The sequence below is a fragment of the Triturus cristatus genome, chromosome 5_1, assembly GCF_964204655.1.
Source record: "Triturus cristatus chromosome 5_1, aTriCri1.1, whole genome shotgun sequence".
NCBI lineage: Eukaryota > Metazoa > Chordata > Amphibia > Caudata > Salamandridae > Triturus > Triturus cristatus.
The window spans coordinates 750932054-750957673 of NC_140587.1; the positions used below are offsets into that span (position 1 = coordinate 750932054).

General features: G+C 45.0%; 1 protein-coding gene across 5 annotated transcripts in view; it reads left to right on the top strand.

Moving 5' to 3' along the window:
* KCTD1 (potassium channel tetramerization domain containing 1) overlaps positions 1-24988 on the top strand; it is a 370048-nt gene extending 345060 nt beyond the window's left edge. For all 5 annotated transcript variants that reach the window (XM_085605723.1, XM_085605722.1, XM_085605724.1 and 2 more), the window contains 3 exons: positions 13246-13390; positions 20664-20969; positions 23213-24988. In XM_085605723.1, the coding sequence (XP_085461849.1) occupies positions 13246-13390; positions 20664-20969; positions 23213-23371 (610 nt within the window). In that variant the 3' untranslated portion in view covers positions 23372-24988. The remainder of the gene's footprint in view (positions 1-13245; positions 13391-20663; positions 20970-23212) is intronic.
* The last annotated feature ends 632 nt before the right edge of the window (positions 24989-25620 follow it).

Sequence of the window (25620 nt, forward strand, 5' to 3'; positions counted from 1 at the left end):
TCTGGCTGCGACCCTCCCAGTCAGTGCTTTCCTTTTCATGAGTTGTGCAAACTGAACCCAGAGCACAGGCAACAGCTTGGAGGTGGGGGGGGTCTGGCAGGGTGACATGGGTGTGAGGTAAGTGATTTATCCTCTCCGACAGGGTAGCAGGGGAGAATTCTGGAACCGTATTAACTTGAAAAGGATTAGGCTGAGGTCTGTCCATTCATAGTTAAATGTAAAGTGAGACCAAAGGAACAGGGGCCTTATGATCCCAGAGCACTCTTTTGACATCCTGGCTACATCCCAGGGGGAGGGGAGCAGGACCCAGAACCAGTAGTATGCGGTTGAGGAGGAGGGGACAACTCTTTTCCTTAGGCACTCCCCTAGGTTGGCTGTCTGCCTCACAGAGACAGAACGTTTCTGGCATGTCAGAGTTTACTAGGGATTGTGCACTATGGGATAGTTTACAGTAAGGCAAGACAGGATGTGCTGCAAAAGAGGGAGAGGTTGCCCCTGGGATTTTATTGCCCATTGGTTAGGGAGTGGACAGGAGACTTTCTTACCCACTGGCTGGTGAATTGTGCAAAAAAGTGTAAAAGTCACCCAGCTTCTCAAAGCACTTCTGGATCTTTGGAATAACAAAACCGGACTGGACTTGCTGTGTGTGGCCTTTTTGGAGACTTGAAGTGCTGGACCTGCTCCCAGGCCTAAAAAGTGAATTTCAGGTCAGTGAGCTGACTTGCATGGCTCCAGGGACTTTAAAATCTGCGAGAGGCCATTTCCCTATATTGACTAGTTGTAACTGGACCTAGAGTGGACCTTGCCTGTGGCCTCTACTGAAGTGAGCCATGATCCCAAAGTGCTGTCCCTAATGTCCTGGGAGGCTTAGAAGTGACCAAGTTGAACTACTTCAGAAAGCTGAGCAATTGACTTAGAAAAGGTTTCCACTTCCAAAACCTCTGTAGCTTCAGCAGGACCTCCTGGCAAAGGTATCAAACGTTGGCATGACCTACCCAGCTACAGCTTCCCAGTCGTCCTGCTTTAATAGTTGGAGCCCCAAAGAGACTGAAGAGTCTGATTTAGAGTTTGGCTGCCTGGTACTTGATGGCTATCCAGTCCATCTGATTAGAAGTGCATTAGGACATAATGCACTTGTAATAATGCAGATGGGAAATCTGTCAAATTTGTGATGGAGCACCCACCCGCCAAAATTCCAAGTTAGGTTCGTAGCTCCAAAGTATATCTCTTGATCAGGCGAAGGCATGAAAAGTGTCCAAATGAAAAGAGGACTTCATTATTTCTTGATTTTTGAAAATTGATTGTGGGATTTTTGTTGTTGTGGCTTTTAAATGTGCTTGTTACTGTACCTTGGATTTTTCTGATTTTATAAAGGAAGTCAGCCTGCGGCCTCGTTCCTCTATATTGTCACATAACTCCTTGGTGACTTGCAAAATGCTGATCATATACGGCAGGGGGTACTTCATTCATATATATCAATCATTCCTCACCCTAATAATTTCGCAGCATCGACCTTGAAAAGGTTTGGCTCCTCAGGCTTCGTAGTTGGCTGTACCTTTGGAGCCATCAACTTATTGTTAAGAACTCACGGTAGACCGGTTAAGCTTTGAAGACCTCAGCCTCCAAGGCACTTTCAGCATGGACAGAGGACACGTCAGTGTTTAAAGGTTTTGTTTTCTTGAACCACCACTGATCACCAAAACAAATCTTTCTCATGAAATCATTAGTTAAAACTATAGCAGCCAGTAGACTTGTTTGTCACTGATGGGAATGAAGGTACAGTACATCCTGTATGATGATAGTTCTTTTGAGAATGTTCATCACATTAGGACTTGGGAAGAAAAGAGATTAACTTGTCTGAGGAAAGAGGCCACTCTTTCGATTCCAGGGCATACAAACACACTTATTACAATAGCAGAAGCGACATCAAACAAAGTAATGTCCACGCTAAGACTGTCCACGTTATTTAATCTCTAGAGCCTGCTCATCTTGTGAATGCTCGATTGCTTCGAAAAAGAGGGCCTAAAAACTGTACATTATATTGTCACTTTCTGAATGGCCATTTCACCAGGGCTAATGTTACACCACCAGTGGGGCATCATATGTCTAAATTGATGCAATTCCTACCAGTTATTAATCGGCGGGTGATTGCTTTTGTCTAGGAACTCCTAGTGTCGTCCTCCGCAAAATAAATCTAGAGTAAGATACATTTTTGACAGAAAAGAAAGAACAGCTGAGGGTTATACATATGGTCTCTGTTTAGTATATATTTTAAGGAAGTAAGGAACGAATCTAGGAATGTTAGAGATATCCCTTCACTTTGGGTCTATGGATGCAAAGTCTTGGTTCCAAATCACACTCTAGCCCTTAAGTAGTGGTAGTGGCATATGGGCGCTCCTCCATTCTCAACTTGAGTATGATAGAGCGTAGTCCGAGGGTTGCAAGTTCTACATGGTGTGAACGTTTTAATTACTATAGTTAATTGTTAACGATTACGATTCAGTCTCGTGCAGAAGTTTCAAAAATAAGTTTAATGTAAATCGTACAATGTTTTCCAGTAGCCAACTCCGATAGCTGCAGATTAATGCACACTCCATAAAACTACCTTGGTGGTTGAGTTTTATACCTGGGGGGGGGGGGGGGGTCTTTTTTGCATCGCTTACTCCCTCTTTCATCATTAAGCATTCTCTATTGGAAAGTGTCCACATTATGCCCAGTAATGCTTTACAAGGGAAAAAAAAAGCAGCATTCTGATCGGGGTATTCGATTGGAGGAGGGCAGTGTGCTTTTAAAGAGGAAGCGGGAGGAAGTAGCAAAATGTACCTGGAAAATACTGCCTGCTATCTTCTGGAATAATAAGTTAGGATTAATAATGCGTCTATTTGTCAAGATGGGAACAAACTGCAGGTGACTAGAGTAAACCAAAGAAGCAACGAGAAGAAATATGATTGGTGCAGTCGGACTGTTGAGGGTGTAGCAGCCAATCCGGTTCCTCGGCACTCACTTGTACAATTGATTCTTTGGAAGAACAGGAAAGGTGGTCGAACTGGCAAATGTGTGTGCTAATAGCATTCTGGGCCTTGAAGCCTGTCTGTGAGTTTTGTATAGCACTGCAGATTACTTTACAGTTAGTTCAGAGCACAATAGATCGCTGTTAGATGAGATGTAGTCAGATAGGGTGAGTAGCCATGTTTTGTTTATTAACTTAATTATTAGAATGCTTCATCTGTGCAAACTTCAGCAAATTGTTTGATTTCCGTTGAGGAAGCTCCAGTTATGATAGCTGTTGTCCCTCCCCTACCTTATGCCCCCACACCTGCAGCCAAGGTCTAGGAGTTTTATTAGCGACAATAACATGCGTTATTGACTGATTTAGCAGTCTGTGTTGCTACAGAATTTGCCACATCAAGTGAGTTGCCAGGAGCTCATGGTGCTTACAGATTCCAAGGAGAAAGGAACACAATCAAGTATGATAAAGGGTGCAGTCATCTACCTGATAAAAAATGTGTATTTTTTTTTAATGCTGTGCACACCGATGCAGCACTAGTGGTTGAAATCGGGTAAGTGAGATTGTACAAGTCGCTGGCAGAGCATGTGGCAATATTTTCAAAATTACCATTTAAAATGTTTGCAGTAAACTGCCCTTTGCAAGTTGAAGTTTGCAGGATGAGTTGGAAGCGTCTGGAAAAATAAACTGATTTATAAGCCTTTGAAGGCTTCAGCTAGGAGGCGAAAAGTTACTTCTTCTAAAATATTCACCCCTCCCCCAGTGAGTGGTGTGTATGCCCTTATAGTAAGGTAAAACTTCCACGCAAACCTAAACATTGATATTCTCAAATGTAGTATTGGCTAATCTGGATTTCTCACCCTACTCTTAAAGAAGAAGCAGGTTTCCTAAAGTGCAATGGCAGTAGTCCATGAAGATAAAGGGCAGTTCAAGGAGGAGGAGTTTGTGATAGAGAAAGAGGGCAAATACATGTTTCACTCCAAATTGGGAATTAATGCCACTCACCCAATAAGCGTTTTAGCATTGTTGGTTTTTTAAAATGATTTAAATTTTTTTTATTATTCAAAACGTAGTCCCTCTTTGTCCACGCCAGTCCGTGCTCCTCGTGGTTTGAATTTTCTCACATATATACAAGCAATTTTGAAATTCAGAAAATAAATGATTCCGATGTTATTCAGATTCTCGAGCAATGTAACATTACTTTGAAGTATGCTCATCTGCCGCCTTGTGAGGGTGTGCTCTGACCATGGGATTCCCAATTTCCTACCATGGGATTCGATATTTCCTACCATGGGATTCGATATTTCCTACCATGGGATTCGGTATTTACGACCATGGGATTCGGTATTTCCTACCATGGGATTCGATATTTCCTACCTTGGGATTCGATATTTCCTCGTCATGCAGGATGTCCTGCTTTACATTAGGAAACCTGAAGCTTCTAACGCGTCATCATGCGGCAAGAGGCTGTCACTCTGCAGTAGAGCTAAAGGGCAGCTTGGTTTTCCCCCGAGGTATATTAATAAATTATGTGGATTGTATAATCCTAGATTTCTTCCCCTGTCTGACTCCTCTCGGCAGCTCATTTCCCATTAAATTAGATTTCTGATTTTAAAAATGGCGCATCCTATTTCTCTACCTAACTAAATATCACGAGCGCATGTTTAAAGACGAGTAGCACAAGGTAAGCAGTTGGCGTTTTCCGTCTCTTTTACCGGTGCCTCTGCTTTTTAATACGGTCACGTGCTACTATGTAAACATACTGTCAAAATCCAACAGTGCATTGAAATCTGTGTTTAGTAATATCGTACAAACCGTAATTTCCGGTGTTCCTCGACTTTCATTAAAAAATAGGTTATAGCTGCTGTAGACATGAATAACATTTCATTAGTAATAAATTGGTCCCCTGTCGGAAATTAGCTGGCGTGTGTGTCTGTACGCACCTGCAGTTTGCACACGCTTCCCTTGGTATGAGGGTTTGAAGCTTCGGATTGCAGCCAGGATGAAACCGCCAAGTCACTGCACAGCTTCTGCAAGCTCAGTCAGTGCCCCGTGCACTTTTCTACCGGATGTCCTCATGTGACTCCCGAATGCTTTACTTCTGAGTGAACTCGCCAGCTCAGCTGCAGCTGTACCACGAGTGTCCACCGGGTTTGTTGATCTGTCTCCGGGTTTCTCCCAGCTGTCAGCCTTCAACCCACTCTGCGAGTATGCGGACCGCCAGGGGAGCCAAGTTCATAAAGTTATTGGTCGGACACAGGTCGCATAACCCCATTTCAAATAGATCTTGTGAAGAACTATAGGTGGTACTGGAATGCAGTGGGCTAATTCACTGGTTCGTTTTAAGAATAATCAATGTCTTTAATTGCCAAATCTTTGCTCCCCCCTGCACTCTTGCCCCTTCAGTTGACAAACTGTTCTCCTATCCGTACCCTCTTTGAACACTCATTCTCCTCACACACTCTCTGCTCACACACTGCCCGTTTTATTCATACACTGCCATCCGTTTCCTGCCCCTTCCACTCCCTGCCCAATATGAACACTCCCTCTCCTCTTCGCTTTTTGCTCCTTTACTACACACTCTGCCCTCTCTGCTTTCTTTGCTCTAAGCCATACTTTAAAATAATTTGTCACACCTCTGTGGATCGTTAGGAGCACAAAAAAGTAGTTTCAAATCATAAATACCAAGTCCTAATTCGGAGACTCTGGATTTGTAGAATCTTCCAATGGTAACTTGGGTGAAAATGTGGCCAGGGCGAAACCTTTTCTAGTGATGTAAATGTAGGTTTTGTCCATGATTTGGAGATTTTCTGCTTGTCATCCCTAAGAAGTGGGTGGATAATCAGAAACCTACATTTGTGGGTATCCACATAACTCTTACACGTAGTTATCCACCCAGGACAATGCACATAGTTTTACTCAATTGATGGGCTGGGATAGATGCCTTTCCAGCCTGAAAATGGACCCCACTATATTTAATGAAGGTGTAGGTGAAAGGCTGACTGACCATTTAAAATATTTTCCCAATAAAAAAATAAAATTTGTCGAACTGATTTACATTACTGTTCATGTCTGTTTTACACCTGCTGGAAAGCCTGTATAGGTTAATTGGACAATTGTTGTACTGATAGAAATCGATTGTAGATTATTAGTGGTATGCGTAAGATACTTTTGGAGGTGGGGAAATAACATGTCGATTTGTGAAATGGATGAAACCTCCCTCTACCTAGCCCACTCGTGGAGCAAAATTGGTCTATAAAAACAAAATGCCCACATCTAGAGAAGCTGTCACATTTGAGGTGTTTTGGTTTCAAGGTTCCTGCTGAGATCAGGACTAGAGTTACTGGTAGAGCTTGCTCTCCTGCGACAAGGTAATTCTGGCGGTGGAGGGTAGTATACTCAAGGTAGGTAGGTACCTGTAAGCCTGGAATAAGACAGACAAGACTGAAGCTGAGCACTGGAACAGGTTTGCACAGACTGGGATCTGGACAGTGGAAATGAAGAGGGTAATGCTTGCGGAGACAAAGCTAGATAGACCTGGCATATACTGTACGACAAGGTACATACTGTACAACAAACAATAGGGAGGCAATCCAAGTTCAAAGCAGAACAGTAGACTATCATAAAGGACAGTTTGTACGCTCCTTGGAAAGTGATCTCTGAGATAAGATCTTACAATAAGGCAAGGAGTAGCTAATCTCACGGAGCCGTGGAAGACACCCACCAGCTCCTGTGGAAGAGGAGTACTGCGTGAGTCTCTATGGTAGAGGCATCAACCCTCAAAATCTCACTGGCGTGATCTGTATCAAAAATCAGGGTTACAACACAAACGCGAGAGAATAAAGCAAGGAACACGGAATACACGAACTGGAGTCTGGGAGAGGAAAAGCAGGGCCAGATTCAAGAACGGGGACCGTGCACAAAGAACTAAGAACATTGGAATCCAAGCCTAGGAATTTTGCACTCAAACAAGGGTAGAAGCTAAAAACAGATGCACGGAATGCTGAGCAAATGAAACACAGATGTCCTGACCTGTGTCACATCTTACACACCCAATTCCAATAAGATTAAAAAAATCATCAAGAAGAATTGGAAGATCCTGGAAACCGGACAGTTCCAACCGGGTCCTCAACCACTTTTTTCTTTCAAAAGAACCCAGAATCTCAGGGACATGCTCGTGCACACACGTCCCAAGAAAACTATTCAGACACAACCCACACTATGGAACCTACCTCCAGTGGTTGGACATTATCCATGTGGCTCATGTGCAGCATGCCCCCAGACAAGCACCACCAAGGAACTAGACTTGGGACTTCCAAGGCTCTGGAAACAGACACGGCACACGAACTGCAACACCAAGAACTGCGTGTACTTAATTACCTGTCCCTGTAGCCTACAGTACATTGGCATGACCACCAGACCAGTGAAGGTCCGAATAGGGGAACATAAAAGTACAATCCGTCGCAAACGCGCAGCCACCAGACTACAAAGTCACTTTCTGGACAAGAACCATCCACCAGAAAGTTTACATTGGACAATAATCGAATCCAACTCCCAGTGGTCAGCAACCACATTATTCAGACAAGAACAACGATGGGTGTTCAAACTCAGTAGCAACAAAAAAGGACTGAACGAAGATATACCCTGAGTAGACCTATCACACTAAACCCTGACACCATGGACAGTTGTATTAAGATGCTTGCTACAACCCATGCATCCCATCGTTATATACTCTCTTGAGAACCCTTAATCAGTCTATCAATCATAGTCCTTTGTATAATATACCATTAACACCTAATCCTTATGACAGAACCAGGAAGTATACCAGAACACCTCCTGATGGATCTAGTTCCTTTGTTATCATTTTGACGATCTTATTGTCACACTAAACCAATCATTTAGACCTCCATCGATCCCGACCCTATTGCCATGTCTCATCGATTTTCGTAGTGGGTAATACACTCAAGTGGGTCGTGGTATCAACGACATCGACACTTATCCACATGAAGTTAACTCAGGTGACATATCTCCCCTTCACCGCTCCAAGATGGCCGCCCCCTCTTCTCCTGAACTCCGCCCAGCATCGTACTCATATACAGAACACAGGGTGTATCCCTAACCCCTACATAGACTTACCACACTGGTTCCCTATCAAACAGGGTACAGAGACACTGATTATTTATGGTCTCTGTAATCTAACCCGGGCTTGATCTTCATCTTGACCGAACAGAGTACCAATATTGATACCATTTCGAGACTCGCGTTTCCCATTCCAACATGGCCGCCACCTCTCGGATAGTCACTGACGAGCCCCCTTCACGCTACGTGATGACGCCACGGCCACTACCTTCCGCCGCGTTGATTCCCGTATTTAGGGAGGTCCGCTTCCCGACCAGGTATGCTACCGGCAGTACCGCTGGACGGGTAGGTTTCCGGTTCCGTGAGGCCATATCAGAAGTAAGTAACTCTCTGTCTGTATTTAGGATGCTGTGCTGGTTCCTGGCAATTCCGCTGGGTTCACCTGATGTAATTGAGTCCCTCTTCTTGTTTGTTTTTCTCAGCTTCACATCGCGGTACATCCGACGGAGCCCTTCTCAGACCATGGGAGGGTAGGCGGGATTTTGTGTCTCTCAGTATATAATTTTTTCCAATGTATATGCACAACCGCCACATCTAACTCTAGGTCCGGTGTAATTTCGCTCCCGACCCCACACGAGTACTTTCAGCTGTACCTAAGCTAGTTCTATGTTCTCCAGGCATGTCTCGTCCTTAGCGACTCCACACGGGGTCTAGATTTTAACCAGCATTCCTTCTCTCACTTTTTTATCACAAAACCTGTGGCCACCGATTATCAGAATATGGCACCGGGTGGTAGAGGTGTACCACCCATACATTACACCATCACCATTCGGCGTCACAATGTAAATCTATGATGCAGCGTAGTTCACTCTGTGCACTTCCGTCACAGCTGCACTTTGTAGGTACTGCCGCTCGCCGTTACCCAGGTAGAACCCACTCCACAGTATTTTCTTTTTACAATGCATGTTACATCGAAGACGCACTGACGCTTCACTAGTTTCATGCATCTGGCACTTGGGCACAACCCGTGCACTTGTGACTTCGAGCTCACTTTCTACAGGAACATATGTAATTAATATGTCACTGGGCTCTGAATACCCTTTTTTTCTTTTTTCTCTTTTTTACCCCCCCCTCCTTTTGTCTCCTTTTAGGCTGTGAACAAGGACATTAGTATAAGAACGGGTCCTTATAATTATTATCGTTACATACCTTAACCAGGTTTTTCTAGGGATACAGTGTGTCTTTTCCTGATCCCTGGTTTCTTTCTCCAACTGGTCCTGATGAAGCGCTGAAGGATCCTTTAGGGACCTATCTGTAGCGCGAAACATGTCGACCCATCTTTTAAAACCGCACCTTATCACACAACACTCGGGTTGAGAGAAGTGGGAACTTATTTGGTTCTGTTTCCCCTCTCGCAACGGCACAAATGTGCATCTCCATCCCCGTTGACTTTTATTTTGGAGCAGGGGTCCTACGAATAAAATTTACGGGGCCTTCTGTTCCATTTTAACTCACACTCACTGACACTTCCTTCCCACATACCCGCACTCACCACTGTGGCAAACTCCTAAAAGATCTCCGCCAGAGAGCCCCTTGGGGCCCGTGACGGACTGCAGCGCCACCCCCACGAGGAGCAACCTTGCCCGATGATGATGCTATACACTCGAAAGGGTGTGTGAGGGCACTACGTACCAAACTAAGGAGTACCTTCCTCTTTCTTTGCACACTCACCTATCCCAGGAGACTACCCCTCTTCTCTATAACACCACATAATTAGTGGCTGTGTTCCCCTTAACCCATAGGAACTGAAACCATCCATTGTAATTATAAGTAATAATTTTGGGAGCATTGGTTCAGGACCTTCTCTGAATAGCTCCTAGTCCCCCCCTCTCCATTTTTTGACTTGCAAATGAAACATTCACCACCAATCACAGATCTGGGTTTTATTCATCGTTTTTTTGCTCATTGTGCCACTTAAGTTTGGACCCAGCCCTATGCAAATCAGTCTTGACCCTTCTCCCCACAGAAACAGTCGAGCCCAAACTGCCAGGCCAGGTCCTCCCTGGACCGGAAACAAGCATCCTGGGAGCAGTTTTGGGTTCCATACTGATTGCATTAGGTGGGTCTTTAAGTTTATGATTTTAAAAAATAAAACGCTAAAACCTTTTAGTCAAACGAGGACTATGAGAAAAACCAAGTAAGGCATAGGAGACCTGACTTCGTGCCCCCAGATCTAACTCTCAAATCAAGAATGCATTTGTTTGGGGGGAGGGGGGATGTACCTTGCTTGCTAGATAGTTATTGCATCTCGTTGCAGCTGCCCACTAACACTGACATTTGTTTGGCTGAATGCTCAAAATGTATGTTTTCCCTTTTTTCTATAAACATTATGCACGTGTTTTGACCTATATGTAATTAGAGCACTTCTTCTAATATATATTATCTTTCAAGTCAGTGTGCCTGTTCATTTTATTTATTGTTTTTAACCAAGAATGCGAACCAAACTGCAAAACCCTGTTTGGATTTTATCTCCGTTTAACGTAATGACTAGGGTGTAGCCACCGCGACTACCAATAAACCTGAAACAATGCTCGGTGTATGTTCCAAAACAAAACTGGTTTCTAGCTTGAGGCATAGCCCCTCCCAGGGCACTGCTAACTTGTTATGATTTAAGACCAAACCAATAACCTTCATTTGCATTGTAAATAACTCTGCTCCGTATGAGTTGGGATCCCTCGCATTTGTAGAACATTTAAAAAAAAATTGTGCTCTGTTCCCCTTCTGCTTCAGCGCGTTTTTTTTGTTGTATTTTTTTCTCTTACAGGCAAACATGCCTGTTCTTGATAAAGGTTTGTTTTCCGGATTTACCCTCTCCCACCGCCACATCTATTTTCCTAATTTAATTTATTTTTATTTTTGTGTTTAGTTTAAAAAAAACATTTCTATAGAAGTATCTCTGTAAGTGTTGCATTTCAAACTTCTCATTTTTTTGCAAGCTAAAATAAACCACACACCCCTCAAGTTTTGTAAGTTTATTTTCTTTGAGTAAAATAAAGAAAGCACATGAGTATTCTAAGGTTTCCCATGGATCATTGCCAGTTAATACAAGTACATGAGTTATTATATTCCCTGTCCTCCCTGTTTTTCCAAAGTAATTTTGCCAACCAAAGTCTGTAGAAATTGTGCTTTAGAATTCGGTCATAATGAGCACCTGGAATGCTGTATTGTTACACAGCATTGGCTACTAAACTAACAAAGAAGAATATTTGTATTTCATATTGTGTTTCAATTTTGTGATTTTGTATATTGCTTATAGCAAATGCAACACCAGGTCCCCAGCAGGACCTGGATAACAGAATAACGCAACGTTGTTGCTACACAATCTTTCTTTTCTGTTTTTGAAATTTTAATTTGAGAATTGTTTCTGCCTGTTTTCACACTCCGTGAATTGTGGACATTCCGATAGTTGATTCTTTGAAGATAAAAAGACATTTTTTGCAGTGAGCTTCTCGTCTCCTTTCACCTCTATGGTGAATAATGAGGGTGAGAGCATGCCTGATCAGTTGAGGTGCAGCCCCAGCTGATATTCTCTGAACACGGACCCGTAGAGTCCAGACTGTCCATTTAAGACCAGAGTTTCAATAGTAAACATTTTCAGAAGTTTTTTACAGTGTCGAGACGGGTTCTGTCTTGGAGAGGGTCCGAGGGCATTCTACATTTTTAGATCTTAGACTCCCTTTCATCTGCCACCATTCTAAATCTTCTTGATTGTTGTTGAATTAGGGTAGCAAGTGATCAACAGAGGTTCCTGACTGGGTTATAGAATAGACTAGGCTTTGCAAATATTTCAGGGCTTCAGATTTTCTTAAACTTACACCAAAGAACTTGATTGGAAAGGATAATGTTATAATTGCACATTGTGTTTAATTGTTTTCAGCATTGTATAATTTTATTTAATAAGTGTTTTTTTTTAATTGACTGCTAAATTTGAATTGATAGTAAATAGAGCTTACTTAGTAGGCTTTATATAGCTCTTTTTGCATTTGTTTGAGGCATATTCTAGGTGTTTGCTTTTGTAGGTCTTTGTATACTACCATCAGTGTTTTGGGGGTGCCTCTGCAAAAAATGTTAAAGTAGTCCAAGTCAGGCAGGACAAGGGTTTAAATTAGTCCCACTGGGATTACTGAGATTATTTTGCTGAGAAGGGAAAGCTGAATATTCATCCCTTTGACCACTGTGTTGGTATGGAATGAGTTAAAGTTTAAATTGATTGAGGACCAAGACCCAGACCCTTGTAATAGCAGCTGCAACATTTTTCTTCATTTTGCGCCAGCCAATTTCAGTGCTCAGGACTCCCACTGGATCATCCAATCCACATTTTTGCTTCCCTCCCCCCACCCCGTGGGTTTTTCTTTTTCAGGTATTACTGCTTTATAAACCTTTATTTCTCTAACCCAAGTGAACAAATTTACACCAAATGACAAAGTGTGCTTTCTTGATATATATCAAGCTTTCTGCCAAATTTGATGTAATTCTGTTCAATCTCGAGTTTTCCCCATGGATATTGCATGGGGAAGAAGCTTTCTGGGGCCTCCCTTTTACCAAAGTAATTAGCAAAACAAAAAATGCTTTTCCTATGGAAAATCTTACTCCTGGGTAAGAGGGGAAGGGTGTGGGTGTGGGTGTTGGTGTGTGTGGGTGTGGGTGTTGGTGTGTGTGGGTGTTGGTGTGTGTGTGTGTGGCGAAGCCTTTGTCAAAACGTCACCGAAACGCATCGTACTGTTTGGTTTGTGAGACAAATTCTTTATTGGACTCGTCCTATGGTGTCCCGCTGGAAGTTATTTCGTAATCCTGAAAGAAGACTTCCGTGTGGGAAATATAATTAGCGGTGCTGTGACTGCTGCTGGCACCGGTATCGTAAGGAGGGTGAGCGGCTGCTCACAGCGATCTGTGCAGATATGAGTTATGGATGTTTTCTTGCCTTACCAGATATATTTTCTTGAGATGGATTTATGTGATAACTGGATGCCATTTTATTGCTGATGCTGGTATCCCACACTTCTAGACACCACATATTCTGGTTAATGACATGTCAGCAAATAATAAAAAAAAAAAAAAAAATGACGTGGCGGTAATAACTTGTAATTGTTTTCTTACAGAATTTCAAGGCTCTTTGATGGCACAGAACCTATTGTGTTGGACAGTCTGAAACAGCATTATTTTATTGATCGAGATGGCCAAATGTTTCGATATATCCTTAATTTCATGAGAACTTCAAAACTTTTACTTTCTGATGATTTTAAGGTAAGTCAAAGTAACCTTGTGTACAAATGAATGTAAAATATTTGATCTAAAGTATTTACTGTGCAAGAGAGGTGACTTTCCTTTTCGCTCTTTCCAGGTCAGTGTGACATGTTCAATCTCTTGAGTTTCTTTTGCGTACTTAGATGTCGTTAGTACACAAGTAACGTTTTGTATTGATAGTAATTAGCATTTAAAAAACAGAACACCTGTTAAAAAGAGATGCTTTTTGGAGGAGGAGCCTAGCGCGCACCCAAGATGGCCGCGTAGGTGCGAGGCTCCCGAGGACCTCCGCGACCTCCTGCATAAATCCTGACCGAATCCTGTCCTAGATGAGGGGACTGTGTTTGTGAACCCGAACTGAGGTGACGCCCGTTTTCCGTTTTCAATTCGGACTTCGGACACCGGCGGGAGCACCGATTAAGGTTTGCGGCCTTCTCCACACCGGCCCCCCGTACTGGAGTTGTGGGGCGATCCGGCGACAAAGTGAATAACAGCGGCGGGCAAGGCTGGGCGACTCGCGCACCCCGCACTTTCGCTTTCGCTTTTGCGCCCTCCTTGCTGCCAGGCGAGGTAGGGTCGCGGGGCGGTGTGAGGTGATGTGGCCTCGTTGGGGTGCCCTGCCGGCCCGCCGGCTGCGGTCCGTCCTGCGGAGCGGTGGTCGCCCCCCCCCCCGGAGCCCTTGAACGGGATTGTCTACCCCCCTTTTTGAGGAGATTGGCTCGATTTGGGGACCATGGCCACAAAACAAGATGGCGACCGGGCTAAGGTGAAGTCGACCCGTCGTGGCGCGGCCCATCAATCCAACAACATGGATCGCTACACCCTCCAGAAGGGGTCTCCAGAGGCGCTGCGTAGGTCCCCTACGGGCCCGACTGATGCTCCTGCTCTGCCCACGGACCTGACCCTCCGAGACGTCATGGGCGCCATCGCCGAGATGAAGGCCTCGGTGGACCAGCGCTTTGACACTCTGGCGCAGAAGATCGACTCGGTCCTCGTGGACGTGGGCCTCGTGAGAGCCGATCTGTCAAAAACAAATGACCGGGTCGATTCTTTGGCCCACTCTACCTCAGGCCTCACATCTGACGTGGCGGCCCTCCAACAGGAGGTGCGCAGGCTTGGCCAGGCGAGCGCCCTGATGCATCGTCGACTGGAGGATTCCGAGGGTCGGGCCCGGAGAAACAACGTCCGCATTATCGGGGTGCCGGAAGGACGCGAGGCAGAGGCAGCGGACCTGTTTGTGGAGGACTTGGTCCTCACCCATCTCCAGCCTCGGGGGCTGAGTAAATTCTTTGCAGTGGAACGTGCCCACAGGGTCCCCGGGGGTAGGCCTAAGACCGGAGCCCCTCCGAGGCCTCTCATCGCCCGGATTTTCAATTTTCGGGACAGGGATGCTATCCTGCAGACTTCCAGGCTACAAGGGCCGGTCAGACTTGATAATATGGATATAAATTTCTATCCTGACTTTACTCCGGCGGTCCAAAAGCAGAGATTGAGCTTTCTCGGTGTCAAACGTCGCCTACGGGACCTGAATCTCAAATATGCGATGCTTTTTCCGGCTAAGCTGAGGGTGGAGGTGGATGGCCGCACGCACTTTTTTGATCGTCCCGAAGCGGCCGGGGACTGGCTGGACACTTTGCCCGGAGATCGGGGCCGGGGGGGTGTGGGGGGAGCGGTTGGTGGGGAGGGCCCGCCGGATCAGGACTGAGGGTCTAATGGTAGGCCCTGCTCTGGACTGTGTTATTGTCACCATTGACTGTTAGGGTAAGTTCCCCTCCTGTGGAGGTCGTGTGGGGTCTCTTGGGGGATCTCCCTCCTCCTCTGGGGGACTAGTTAGTTTTCTTTCTATGGGGCGACAGGCACACTGCACTTTGGGGGGGCTGTTTGGGCTCATGCAGGGGTGCAGGGTGGGGGGGAGTTTTGTTGGGATGGGTGGGTTGGGGTGGGGTGTGGTTCGTTTCTACCGCAAGGCAAACCCTTCATTGTATCGGTGTTTTTGAGATGCTCTCGGGGGGACAAATGATGGCTTCTGTATGTGATGGGGGGTAGGGACCTGACTTTGTTGTCCGGGAACGTTAACGGACTGGGTGATAGGATTAAGCGGGGTGTGGTCCTGCAATATCTGAAACGGATTTCGCCTGATGTGGTCTTTTTGCAGGAGACACACCTCATTGGTAACTCCTTTTGTGCCATGAATCGGCGTGGCTATCGTTTGGTGGCCCACTCGGGCTTTACATCAGGCTCACGAGGGGTGGGCATTATGGTCAAGACCTCGCTCCCGCTAGAAATAGACGAGGTGCGCCATGATGAGAGGGGACGCTACACTGTCTTGGTGGGGAGAATGGAGGGCAAAGTAGTCGTCTTTGTCTCAGTGTACGTCCCACCGGGGTTACAGTCCACCACCTTTGCGGACCTGGGACGCCTCCTGCTTGACCTTCCGGGAGGGCTTCTGGTGGTTGGGGGGGACTTCAATGCTGTGGCCTCTGGGACTATGGATCGCTATCCCCCTAGGGACCTCCCCCGGGCACAAGCGTGGCTGTCTGGCCTTTTGGACACACTGGGATTGGTGGACTGTTGGCGTCTAAAGCATCCCACTCAGCTGCAATACACCTTCCATTCGGGGGCCCATGGTAGCCTTTCGCGGCTTGATCATGTCCATGTCCCTGCGGCCTATGCCGGGAGAGTGGGGGAGGTGCGCCATCTGGCGCGGGGTATTTCAGATCATTCCCCACTCCTGTTGCACTTTGATGTCTTCCCGAGGGGGGAGGGCAGGGTAGCTCCAATCAATGCCTGGTACCTGCGCGACCCCACGATTCGTGCGGACTTGATTAAATCCTTGCAACGGTATTTTGAGGAGAATGTGGGGTCTGTCCCGTCGGCCATCTCCCTGTGGGAGGCTTTCAAGACAGTGCTTAGAGGGGAGGCCCTCTCCTTTATTTCCCATGCCCGGAGGCGCGCCCAGGAGGAGGTGACCCGGGTGGAGGCCGAAATTACTGAACTGGAGGGTGATCTGGGGAGTGGGGTGACTGACGCTGCGCTGCACGTTCTACACCTTAAGCAGGCGGCCTATAGGTCCCTTGTCACGGAGGCGGCCAGGGGCCTCAGCAGAGAGCAACAGGGGCGATTGTATGATGTGGGTGATAAGGCTGGCAAGTTGATTGCGTGGTTGGACAAGAAGGAGAGAGCTAGTCGTGTGGTCCCGCTGATTGAGAGAATGGATGGTGTACGTGTTACTGAGCCGGAAGGCATTGTCTCTTGCTTTGCAGATTATTTCCGTGAGGTATATTCCCCGGTTTCTCCCTGCCCGGAGGAGGATTCCCATGCCCTGCTGCGTGACATCGCGCTGCCCTCCCTCTCAATGGAGGACAGGGAGTTGATGGATGCCGCCCCCACCTCGGACGAAATTGCCCTCGCCATCCGCTCGGTCGCTTCTGGCAAGGCCATGGGCCCGAACGGCATTCCTATCGAGTTGTATAAACTGCGACCGGATGTACTGGCGCCCCACCTCCGCGCAATGTTCCTTGCGGCCCACTCGCGGGGCTCCCTCCCGCCGGACCAGCGTCTGGCTACCATCGTGGTTATCCACAAGGAGGGGAGACCGCGAGACCGGGTCACATCCTACCGGCCTATCTCGCTCTTGAACGCGGAGCCTAAAATCCTCGCCAAGGTGCTCGCCAACCGGCTGGTCGGTGTGGTGGGCGATTTGGTCCACCAAGACCAGTCCGGCTTTATTCCCCATCGCAATACGGCCCTTAATCTGCGGCGCTTGCACGGGGTGCTCGCGTGTGTTCCGTTCGTGCGGGAGCCGGCCATCTTGGCGTCCTTGGACGCCACCATGGCGTTCGACACGCTCGAATGGCCCTACATCTGGGCGATGCTGGCGAAATTTGGATTTGGCCCGGGATTCATCAGTTGGGTTAAATTGTTGTACTCGGACCCATTGGCACAGGTGGTGGTGAATGGTCGAGTCTCGGCCCCATTCGTGCTGGGACGGGGCACGCGACAGGGTTGTCCCCTGTCGCCGCTCCTTTTTGCACTGGCCTTGGAACCCCTGGCGGAGTGGCTGCGGTGGCACCCTTCTATCCGTGGTCTCCGTTGGACCCCCGAGTATGAGGACCGCGTGTCCCTCTACGCTGACGATATCCTTTTGTACTTAGCCTCCCCGCGCAAGTCACTGATTGTCCTGGTCGATGTTTTGCGCTCCTTTGGCCGTAATTCAGGCCTTGTCATCAACTGGGCTAAATCCTGTATCTATGTGCTTTCCGGGGAGGCTCCTGTCCTCCCTCGGGGCTGTCCGATCCAGATTGCCTCGCAGGGATTTCGATACCTGGGGGTCTATATTACGCTGGACCCGGTGGCCCGCTACGAGCGAAATTTGCTTCTGGCGGCGCTTGCCGCTTTCGCCGCTCGGTCGGGCGGCGTTGTTCAAGATGATGTCATTGCCGCGCTTTCTGTACGCTCTCCAGAACACTATGGACTTGGTCCCGGCGCGCTATTTCCGTGAGGTGGAAAGCTTACAGCGCCGTCTGTTTTGGGACGGGAGGCCGCGTATAGCTCTGGCAAAATTGACGCTCCCGTGGTACGACGGAGGGATTGCCCTCCCGGATATTAAGCGGTATTACTGGGCCTCCCAGTTAGCTGCAATTAATCACGGTTTCTATGGGCCCGCCCTAAACCCGGCATTTGAAATGGACAAAATGCTCCTGCCCGGTGGCGACTACAATCGAGCGCTCTACACTAGCGTGCCCGATTCCCGCTTGACGGGACCCACGCGTGTCATGGTGCGAGTATGGCACGCGGCCAATGCAGCTATGGGATGGAAGGACCGTTTGACCCGAGCGTCACCGTTGTATGCGTCGGAGAGGCTGGGCTCTTTGTGGACCTCGAAGGGCTTCGAGCGGTGGGACATGATAGGCATCAGTACAGTGGGAGATCTCTGGACGAGGGGAGGATTCAAAACATTCGAGACGCTGCAGGCGGAGTTTCAGCTGCAGGGCAGTGAATACTTTCGCTACCTGCAGGTCCGTCACGCACTAGTATCCGTCTTCCCAGACGTGGCCTCCATCCCGGAGTCCTCCCCCCTGGAGGATAGAGTGCTAGATGGCCACGTTCCGGACAGCACGATCTCCCTCATTTACAAGAAATTGATAAATGACCGCTCGGGCTTACTGACTGGTCTCCGCGAGGCTTGGGTTGCCGATGGGCTGGAGTTGGACGACGAGGACTGGACCTCCGCGGTGGCCTCTCCGAAGGAGGTGGCCATCCCGGCTCGCCTTCGCTTCGTCCAGCTTAAGATACTCCACCGGGTGTATATGACTGGGCCAAGGCTTCTGCGTATGGGCTATGCCGAGGATGGATTGTGTAAGCGTGGGTGTGGTGCTTTGGCGACTTTTTTGCACATTCTGTGGGAATGTCCGAGGGTGGAGCGATTCTGGCGTGGTGTGCATGAGGTCCTGCGAGCGGTTACGCATGTCGCGCTGTTGCCTGAAGCGAGGAGATGCTTGCTGAATGTGTGGGAACCGACCGATTACTCGGTTCCGCAGACGCGATGGGTGACTCTGGGATATATGATAGCTAAACGTGACATTGCTCAACTGTGGGGATCCCAGAGACCCCCGGCGGTGTCGGCCTGGAAAGAACACATGGATTGGTGCATGTTCCGAGAAAAGGTGGTGTATGTGGCGCGGGGTAAGCCTGGGGCATGGGTGAAGATATGGGGCCCCTGGAACGCCTACCGCGGGGGTATTTGCGAGCCGCCGTTGTTGCCTCCCGCTTCACCAGCTCCATCCCCCTAGTTGACCCCCTCCCTCAGCCCCGGACACATTGTTCTCCCAGTCCCGGATCTGTCTCCATTCCCCTCTCTGGATTTCTTTGGATGGTTGGGGTTCCCCACTGGAGGAGCATGTGTTGTCATTTTCGATCGCGGGTTGCCTTGCGGGTGTGGTTTTATGTTGTTGTGTTGTATAAAACGAAACCGTATTGTGGGCTCAGAGTCATGTGGCCCACGTTGTTGATACCTCCTGTTTTATCGTCTCTGCAAAGTCAAGTGCCTTATTGTATATATGTCATTTGCTTCTGTCACTTTAGCGGCCGGCCGGAAGGTTGTAGGCCCATGCCTGTATATATTTGAGATTGCAATAAACGGTTTAAAAAAAAAAAAAAAAAAAAAAAAAAAAGAGATGCTTTTTTTTATTGTTGCTGGTCAATAAAACATTCACCTGCTTCATATGAAAAATAATGCATTTGTTGCCCTCGACTAATGGTCGTTTTGTATACTCATTCTGAATTTGGTGTTTAATCCATGAGATTATGAAGACATTGTAAGAATAGGTCTTTGGGATGAGTACACAAGTTCTAGTTGATCCCAGATATTAACACTTGAATCCATTTAATGTTATCTTAGAATTAAAATATTTGCATCTATTATGTGCCTTGGCTAGCGTGCTGTGGTAATCATCATGGTTCTTAAATTTCAGTATCACTCAACTTTCCACCAAAACATTTCACCAAAATATATGAAGATGTAAAATAGAGGTATATTCATATAACCAGCATCAGGATGAAAATATTGTTTCTTGCATCTCTTCTGTTTAATGTCAGTGGCATAATCGCATGAAAATTGATAGTCCTATTTTCCTTTTTACTTCAGGTAGAACTGTGGATTTGTGATCATTCATAATGTATTAAGGGGAGCAGGTTACACTTGGGTTTTTCTCTTTCTGTGGACTTTGTGGTACAAAAGAGTTGTGGGTTTGGTTGAAGCCTCAATTAACCTTAAGTGCCTCATTTCTTTTCTAGCTACTGATACTAAAGGGGATCCAGGGTTGTTCAGGGGCACAGTGTATAGTTTAGCTTGCCATATTTCTTAGTAATGCACCAATATTCTCGTAGAGTTTCAATTCGCAAATGTCGACTTATATTATCATGCAACCAAAAAGTGCTGAAAAGTATTTAAATTCGACGCAAGTTAAATTGGATGTCAGTTAAGAGTTATCCTGGAATATGCATATCTGGAAACTAAAAACAAGACTGCTAAAATCTATATCATATTTGTAAACTTGTATGTATGGAAACAGTCCCCAACCATTCAGAAAGTGTCATGCAGTTAGTGATACTTCACGAATGAAATGTTTAATAAAGTGAACGTTTTTGCCTGGCATTCAATAGTGAATTAATGTTGGCATTCAAAAACGAATTTTTGCTCTGTTAGTGTCTGTTTGTGGGCCATCTGTGTAGATTAAAAAATCTTTGCCTTTGTATTTTTCTACCTGTTTAGGAATACTCTCTATTGTACGAAGAAGCCAAATATTTTCAGTTGCAACCTATGCTGATGGAGCTGGAAAGGTGGAAACAAGATCGAGAGGCTGGGCGGTTCTCTAGGCCTTGTGAGTGCGTAGTGGTTCGAGTGGCCCCTGATTTGGGAGAACGGATCACTTTAAGTGGAGACAAATCTCTGATTGAGGAGGTCTTTCCAGAAATTGGGGACGTGATGTGCAATTCGGTGAACGCGGGCTGGAACCATGACTCCACGCATGTCATCCGGTTTCCACTGAATGGATACTGCCACTTAAATTCTGTCCAGGTTTGTTGATTATTTGATGCTTGTTATTTGTAAATTTTCCATACTGTAGGAGTGAATCAGGCTTGTATCACAACTACGCAAAAATGAAACTACGCATTATTAATAGTTATAGTGCATATTTGACATGCTTTACGTAAACATTTTAACCATGTGACTTGTTTATTCAATATTTTATTTGAAAACTGTGTTTGCACATAGAACCAGCCTGTACTTACATATAATAATTTGGCTAATTTTGGCCATCTGTGTAGGACACTGCACGTTTTGTTTTTTAATATTAAAGTTAATACTGGTCCACAAAAATGGAAAATTTGTATTGTGTTCTTTGCTGTTGTCCCCTTTTTATTATTACTTTTCCTGTCACCAAACCTTGCTTGCCATTTTTTTTTTTTAAATCCGCCTTTCTGTTCTTTTGTGTTCCCTTTAACTGGTAGTTCTTTAAGTATTCACTTAATATGTTCCCCCCCCTTCATATGGACATAAAGGAAAATAATGTGAACTCACAGGGCAGCCAAAGGTTTGAAATGTATTTGAGAGCTCCTGATAGAAAAGTGTATGTAATGTTTTTACACATGTACCTTTTGTATACAGTTTCATGTAGACATAGTTGAGAAATTTGATGGTAATTTCTGAAGATGGTTTAGGGGCTGCCTTTTATCTTTTTCCGCTAATAATTAACAAAAATATTTGTCTTTTATGTCAAAGTGCGCGTCTGGTAAGTGAAGAGTTGCGAATAGACAAACTTTGTTATTAAAATATCTGACACTTCCATGGCCGTGAATCTTTCATAGGCTTGACGGCATTGAATAGTGTCCTTCCACCAGGTTTGGAATCTTGCTAGCATTTGAGCACATGAATTTTAAATAAGCATTGCACTAGTACTCTGTCAATATAATAGTATCTTTTATACGACCAGCTAGTGAGGATATAATCATTCATCTCTATCCAAGGCAGCTGTCTTAGGTTATTGAAACGTGAAATGTCAATTTTTGTGAAGTCTCACCATGGAGGAGGGATGGGCTTTTTTTGAATCAATGAAAGAGATCCGCATTGAAAATCTGTAGTTTTAAGTGTATACCTTTATTTTCTATTTTTCAGTTTTTCATAGATTTGCAGTCAATGAACATAATTCATGTGAAGGGATGTCAAGACGTGAGTCTTGCCTCTTCAAACAGCATGTCTCATTTGTGACTTAAATCTGGCATTCACAACAAAGCAGTAAGAACTTGCGAAGATGTGCTGTATTCTCTGTTTTCTGCATTGCATATTTTTTGCAACACTATATTTGCATGCAGAGTTACAATTCCTTTCACTTTAGTGGAATGTGTTGTAACCAATCCGGGAAGCTGCCAATTTACGTCAAGGTACAATAAGTAGTTGGCTTATCAAGCCTCCTATTTTGAAAGATGTCCCTTTTTATTGAAACCACCCTCTAGAAGCATTTAAGAAGAATCCGTAACCACCTTAGCCCAGTCTGTGTGTCTCAAAGCAATTTTGCCATCCTAGATGTCCAGGGCTCTTTCTACATCATTTGGAAGGGTTTTGTGAACAAACGGTAAATTATATCGGGATGGAGATACATTTGAATGTATAATGAAGGACTGGATTTGCTAGTGACACTTTCAAAGGAGAGTAGGAATTGGGTATGGTCAGAATGGAGGGGTTTCCGGCTTAGTTTGAAATCAGAAAAAATAGGAAGATACAGACAGCTTGGTATTTTATTAAGACCAGGCTAAAGTCCAAATTCCCCAGGCTTCTCATTACTTAAATGGTCGTGCTGCTCCGGTACAGACGATAGTACCATTCCCAAATAAATATTCTTATTGCATGCTCCGGGAGGCGTAGACTGGATTGGTGGAAGTGGATTAAGTACAATCAGCAAAAACATTGCCCAATTACTCGAGTAATAGTTTGAATTGATGGTCCATCTGCCAAAATGCTGTTGTCTCGATGCTTTTAACTTTTTTACTTTACAGGATGTATTTTGTGTAATGATCAATTTTCGTCTCTGCATAACATCTTGATCAAGGTAATCAATGTAATCTGCTTGGTGAGGTAGATCATGAAAATGTTCCCTTGTATAATGGCGCATTTCTCTGCATTTAGTTTCCTTCATACTTAGTTGAAAATGTTAAATGTACTTATTATGTAAGTGTGCCTTTTCAAACTAAGGAGTTGGAGTTATAATATGTCTTGTTGAAGTCTGCATTGTTTACTCATTTACTGTCTTTCTTTCTCATCAGGTGTTGGAGAGGTTGCAGCAAAGAGGATTTGAGATTGTTGGCTCCTGCGGAGGAGGGGTTGACTCTTCACAGTTTAGTGAATATGTACTGAGGCGAGAACTCAAAAGGACATGTCGTGTACAATCTGTCTTTCGAATAAAGCAGGAGCCGCTGGACTGAATGAACATTTTTCATATGCAAACTGGGGAGTTTTTGTGTGCAGTTGGGGCACCAAATTAGTCCTGCAAGAATCTAAATAAAGCCACATTTATATCTTAGAGACCATACCTGTATTCCTATGGCATCGTACGGACTAATAGTAATCGTGATAAACTCAAGGTGTAAAAAAAAAAATGTAGGAGAATGGAAAAAATGCCAAGAAAAACAACTGTTGTGCTGGCTGTTTAGGATTCTAGGCGTTATGTGAGCACTATCAAATATAAACATCTGGCCACTCAAAAGACAAAATAAGGAATTGCTCTGATAGATGCAATTGTTGTTTCTCAATCTGCTGCCTACTTGTCTATTTAGAGGATTTTTTAAACATATTTGTTCCAGGGCATTTGCCTAAACAAAGACCATTTCTGTTTATCAAGATGTTTGGACATGGTTTCTGACAAAGTTCATAAGCACATTGCATTTCAAAGTTGGCTGACTGAAATTTTAAATGTAGTTTGTACAGAAGACGCACAGTTTTAAATGCATCACAAAACGTGGAGATTATTTTATTGTTTTCTTAAATAGTTTTTTTCCATTTTTTTAACAGTTCAAAGTGCCAGAATCATTTGATAAATCTGCTCTGGTTTGCATTTGCTGCTGTCCTACCGTTTTCCATATTTTATAGTCTGTTTTTTAAAAAGAAAAGTGAAAAAATGTCTGCCCGGGCAATGATGGAAGTGGAATAGTACACCCAAGAGATCGAATCGGACCCATGTCTTCCTTTTTAACTGATTTTGATAAGAAGACCACATTTGTCACTTTGTATTACGTAAATGAGGTCATGGATTAATCCTGCCGTCATTAAAAACTGCATGTATGGTCAGATATGCACCAATAAGAAGCGTCATTGGCGTTCTGCCTATAAAATATGCTTCAGTCTAATTTCACTTGTTCTTTCTCTGGAAAAAATATGACCAACAGGAATTGAAACATGTAAACTAGAAAATGTATGCTTTTTAGAGAACGGAAATTAAGCTATACAAACTGTATGTAAGATATAACTACTATAAAGCAGGAGTACACAACAAAGGCATTCACAAGGTGATTTGGGACCAGAGCTCTTACGATGAACAAGTAGTAAGTTGAAGCCAGTGTGCGCTTGAAAATCAACTTTCTAAGCAAAAGTATCTGGCACAATGCCAATTGATCTTGAATTTGGAGTATTCTACCTGAAGCAGCGGTCAAGGCTGCGTTTCATAAAATGGAACACATGAACACGTCAACGCACTGCCAGTCCTACTTTATTTTTATTTTTTAACGCCTTCCTTGTTTATATTTTACTTAAGTGGATCAATATGAGAGCCGGCCTGTTTAGCAAAAGTGTCAAAAGACATTTGTTATAAATGCTGGTCCATTTCAATTGGCAGCCTGTAATTACCCGGCTATTTATGAAGCTGCTTGCAAAGGGCAAATAACAAGAAATTGTCACTGGGACACAGATTTGAGCACAAACCAAATATGTTGTCTTGTTTCTCCTTCCGACCCTGATCCTCTTTTTTCTCCTTAAATATTGTTTTCAGTTTGTCAGATCAATTTTGTATATGATAATATTATAAAAGGTTAAAATTTGATACCTCACTGGTGTTGTCGTTTTTGCCATTTCATGTTGCTTTCAGTCCACCTTTATGACTTCGGTGCCAATGTAGTTCATGTTTGGAAAATGTTTTAATGTTGCTTCTGCATTTATAACATTCAGGTCATAAAATGCTTTACTTAGCCGTTGTTCTCACGCATTGATACGTTTTATAGATTCAAAAGTGGTTTCTGATAATCACCATCAGACTTGAACTTCCCATATGTTTTAAAAACACAAATACCTTGTGTTGGTGGAACGTTGCTTTTGCTCATCAATGTTGTGCATTCAGCTGTTGTCCTGCTATGAATTGAGTGTTGACCTGTTTACGCTCCACATCCCTGAGGTTCAGTAGGTTCTCTAGCTTGTGAGAGTGGCACACAAAATGATCTTGCACTCCTGGAAGGAGCAAGTGTCACTTTCATCTATCAAAGATATTGATGTTGGGGAATCTGGGTTTTATTATTCTTCAGCATTGGATCTTTAAACGATGTGCATGCACTTTTGTTATGAATTCTAAAGCATTACTGAATCAATAATTACCTGGAACAGTGCGAGACAATCCTTTCCTTGAACAGGTTATGTTGGACTACTTAGTCCAGGCAGTAGTAGTGTCTAGAGAAGGTATAACTGGTGC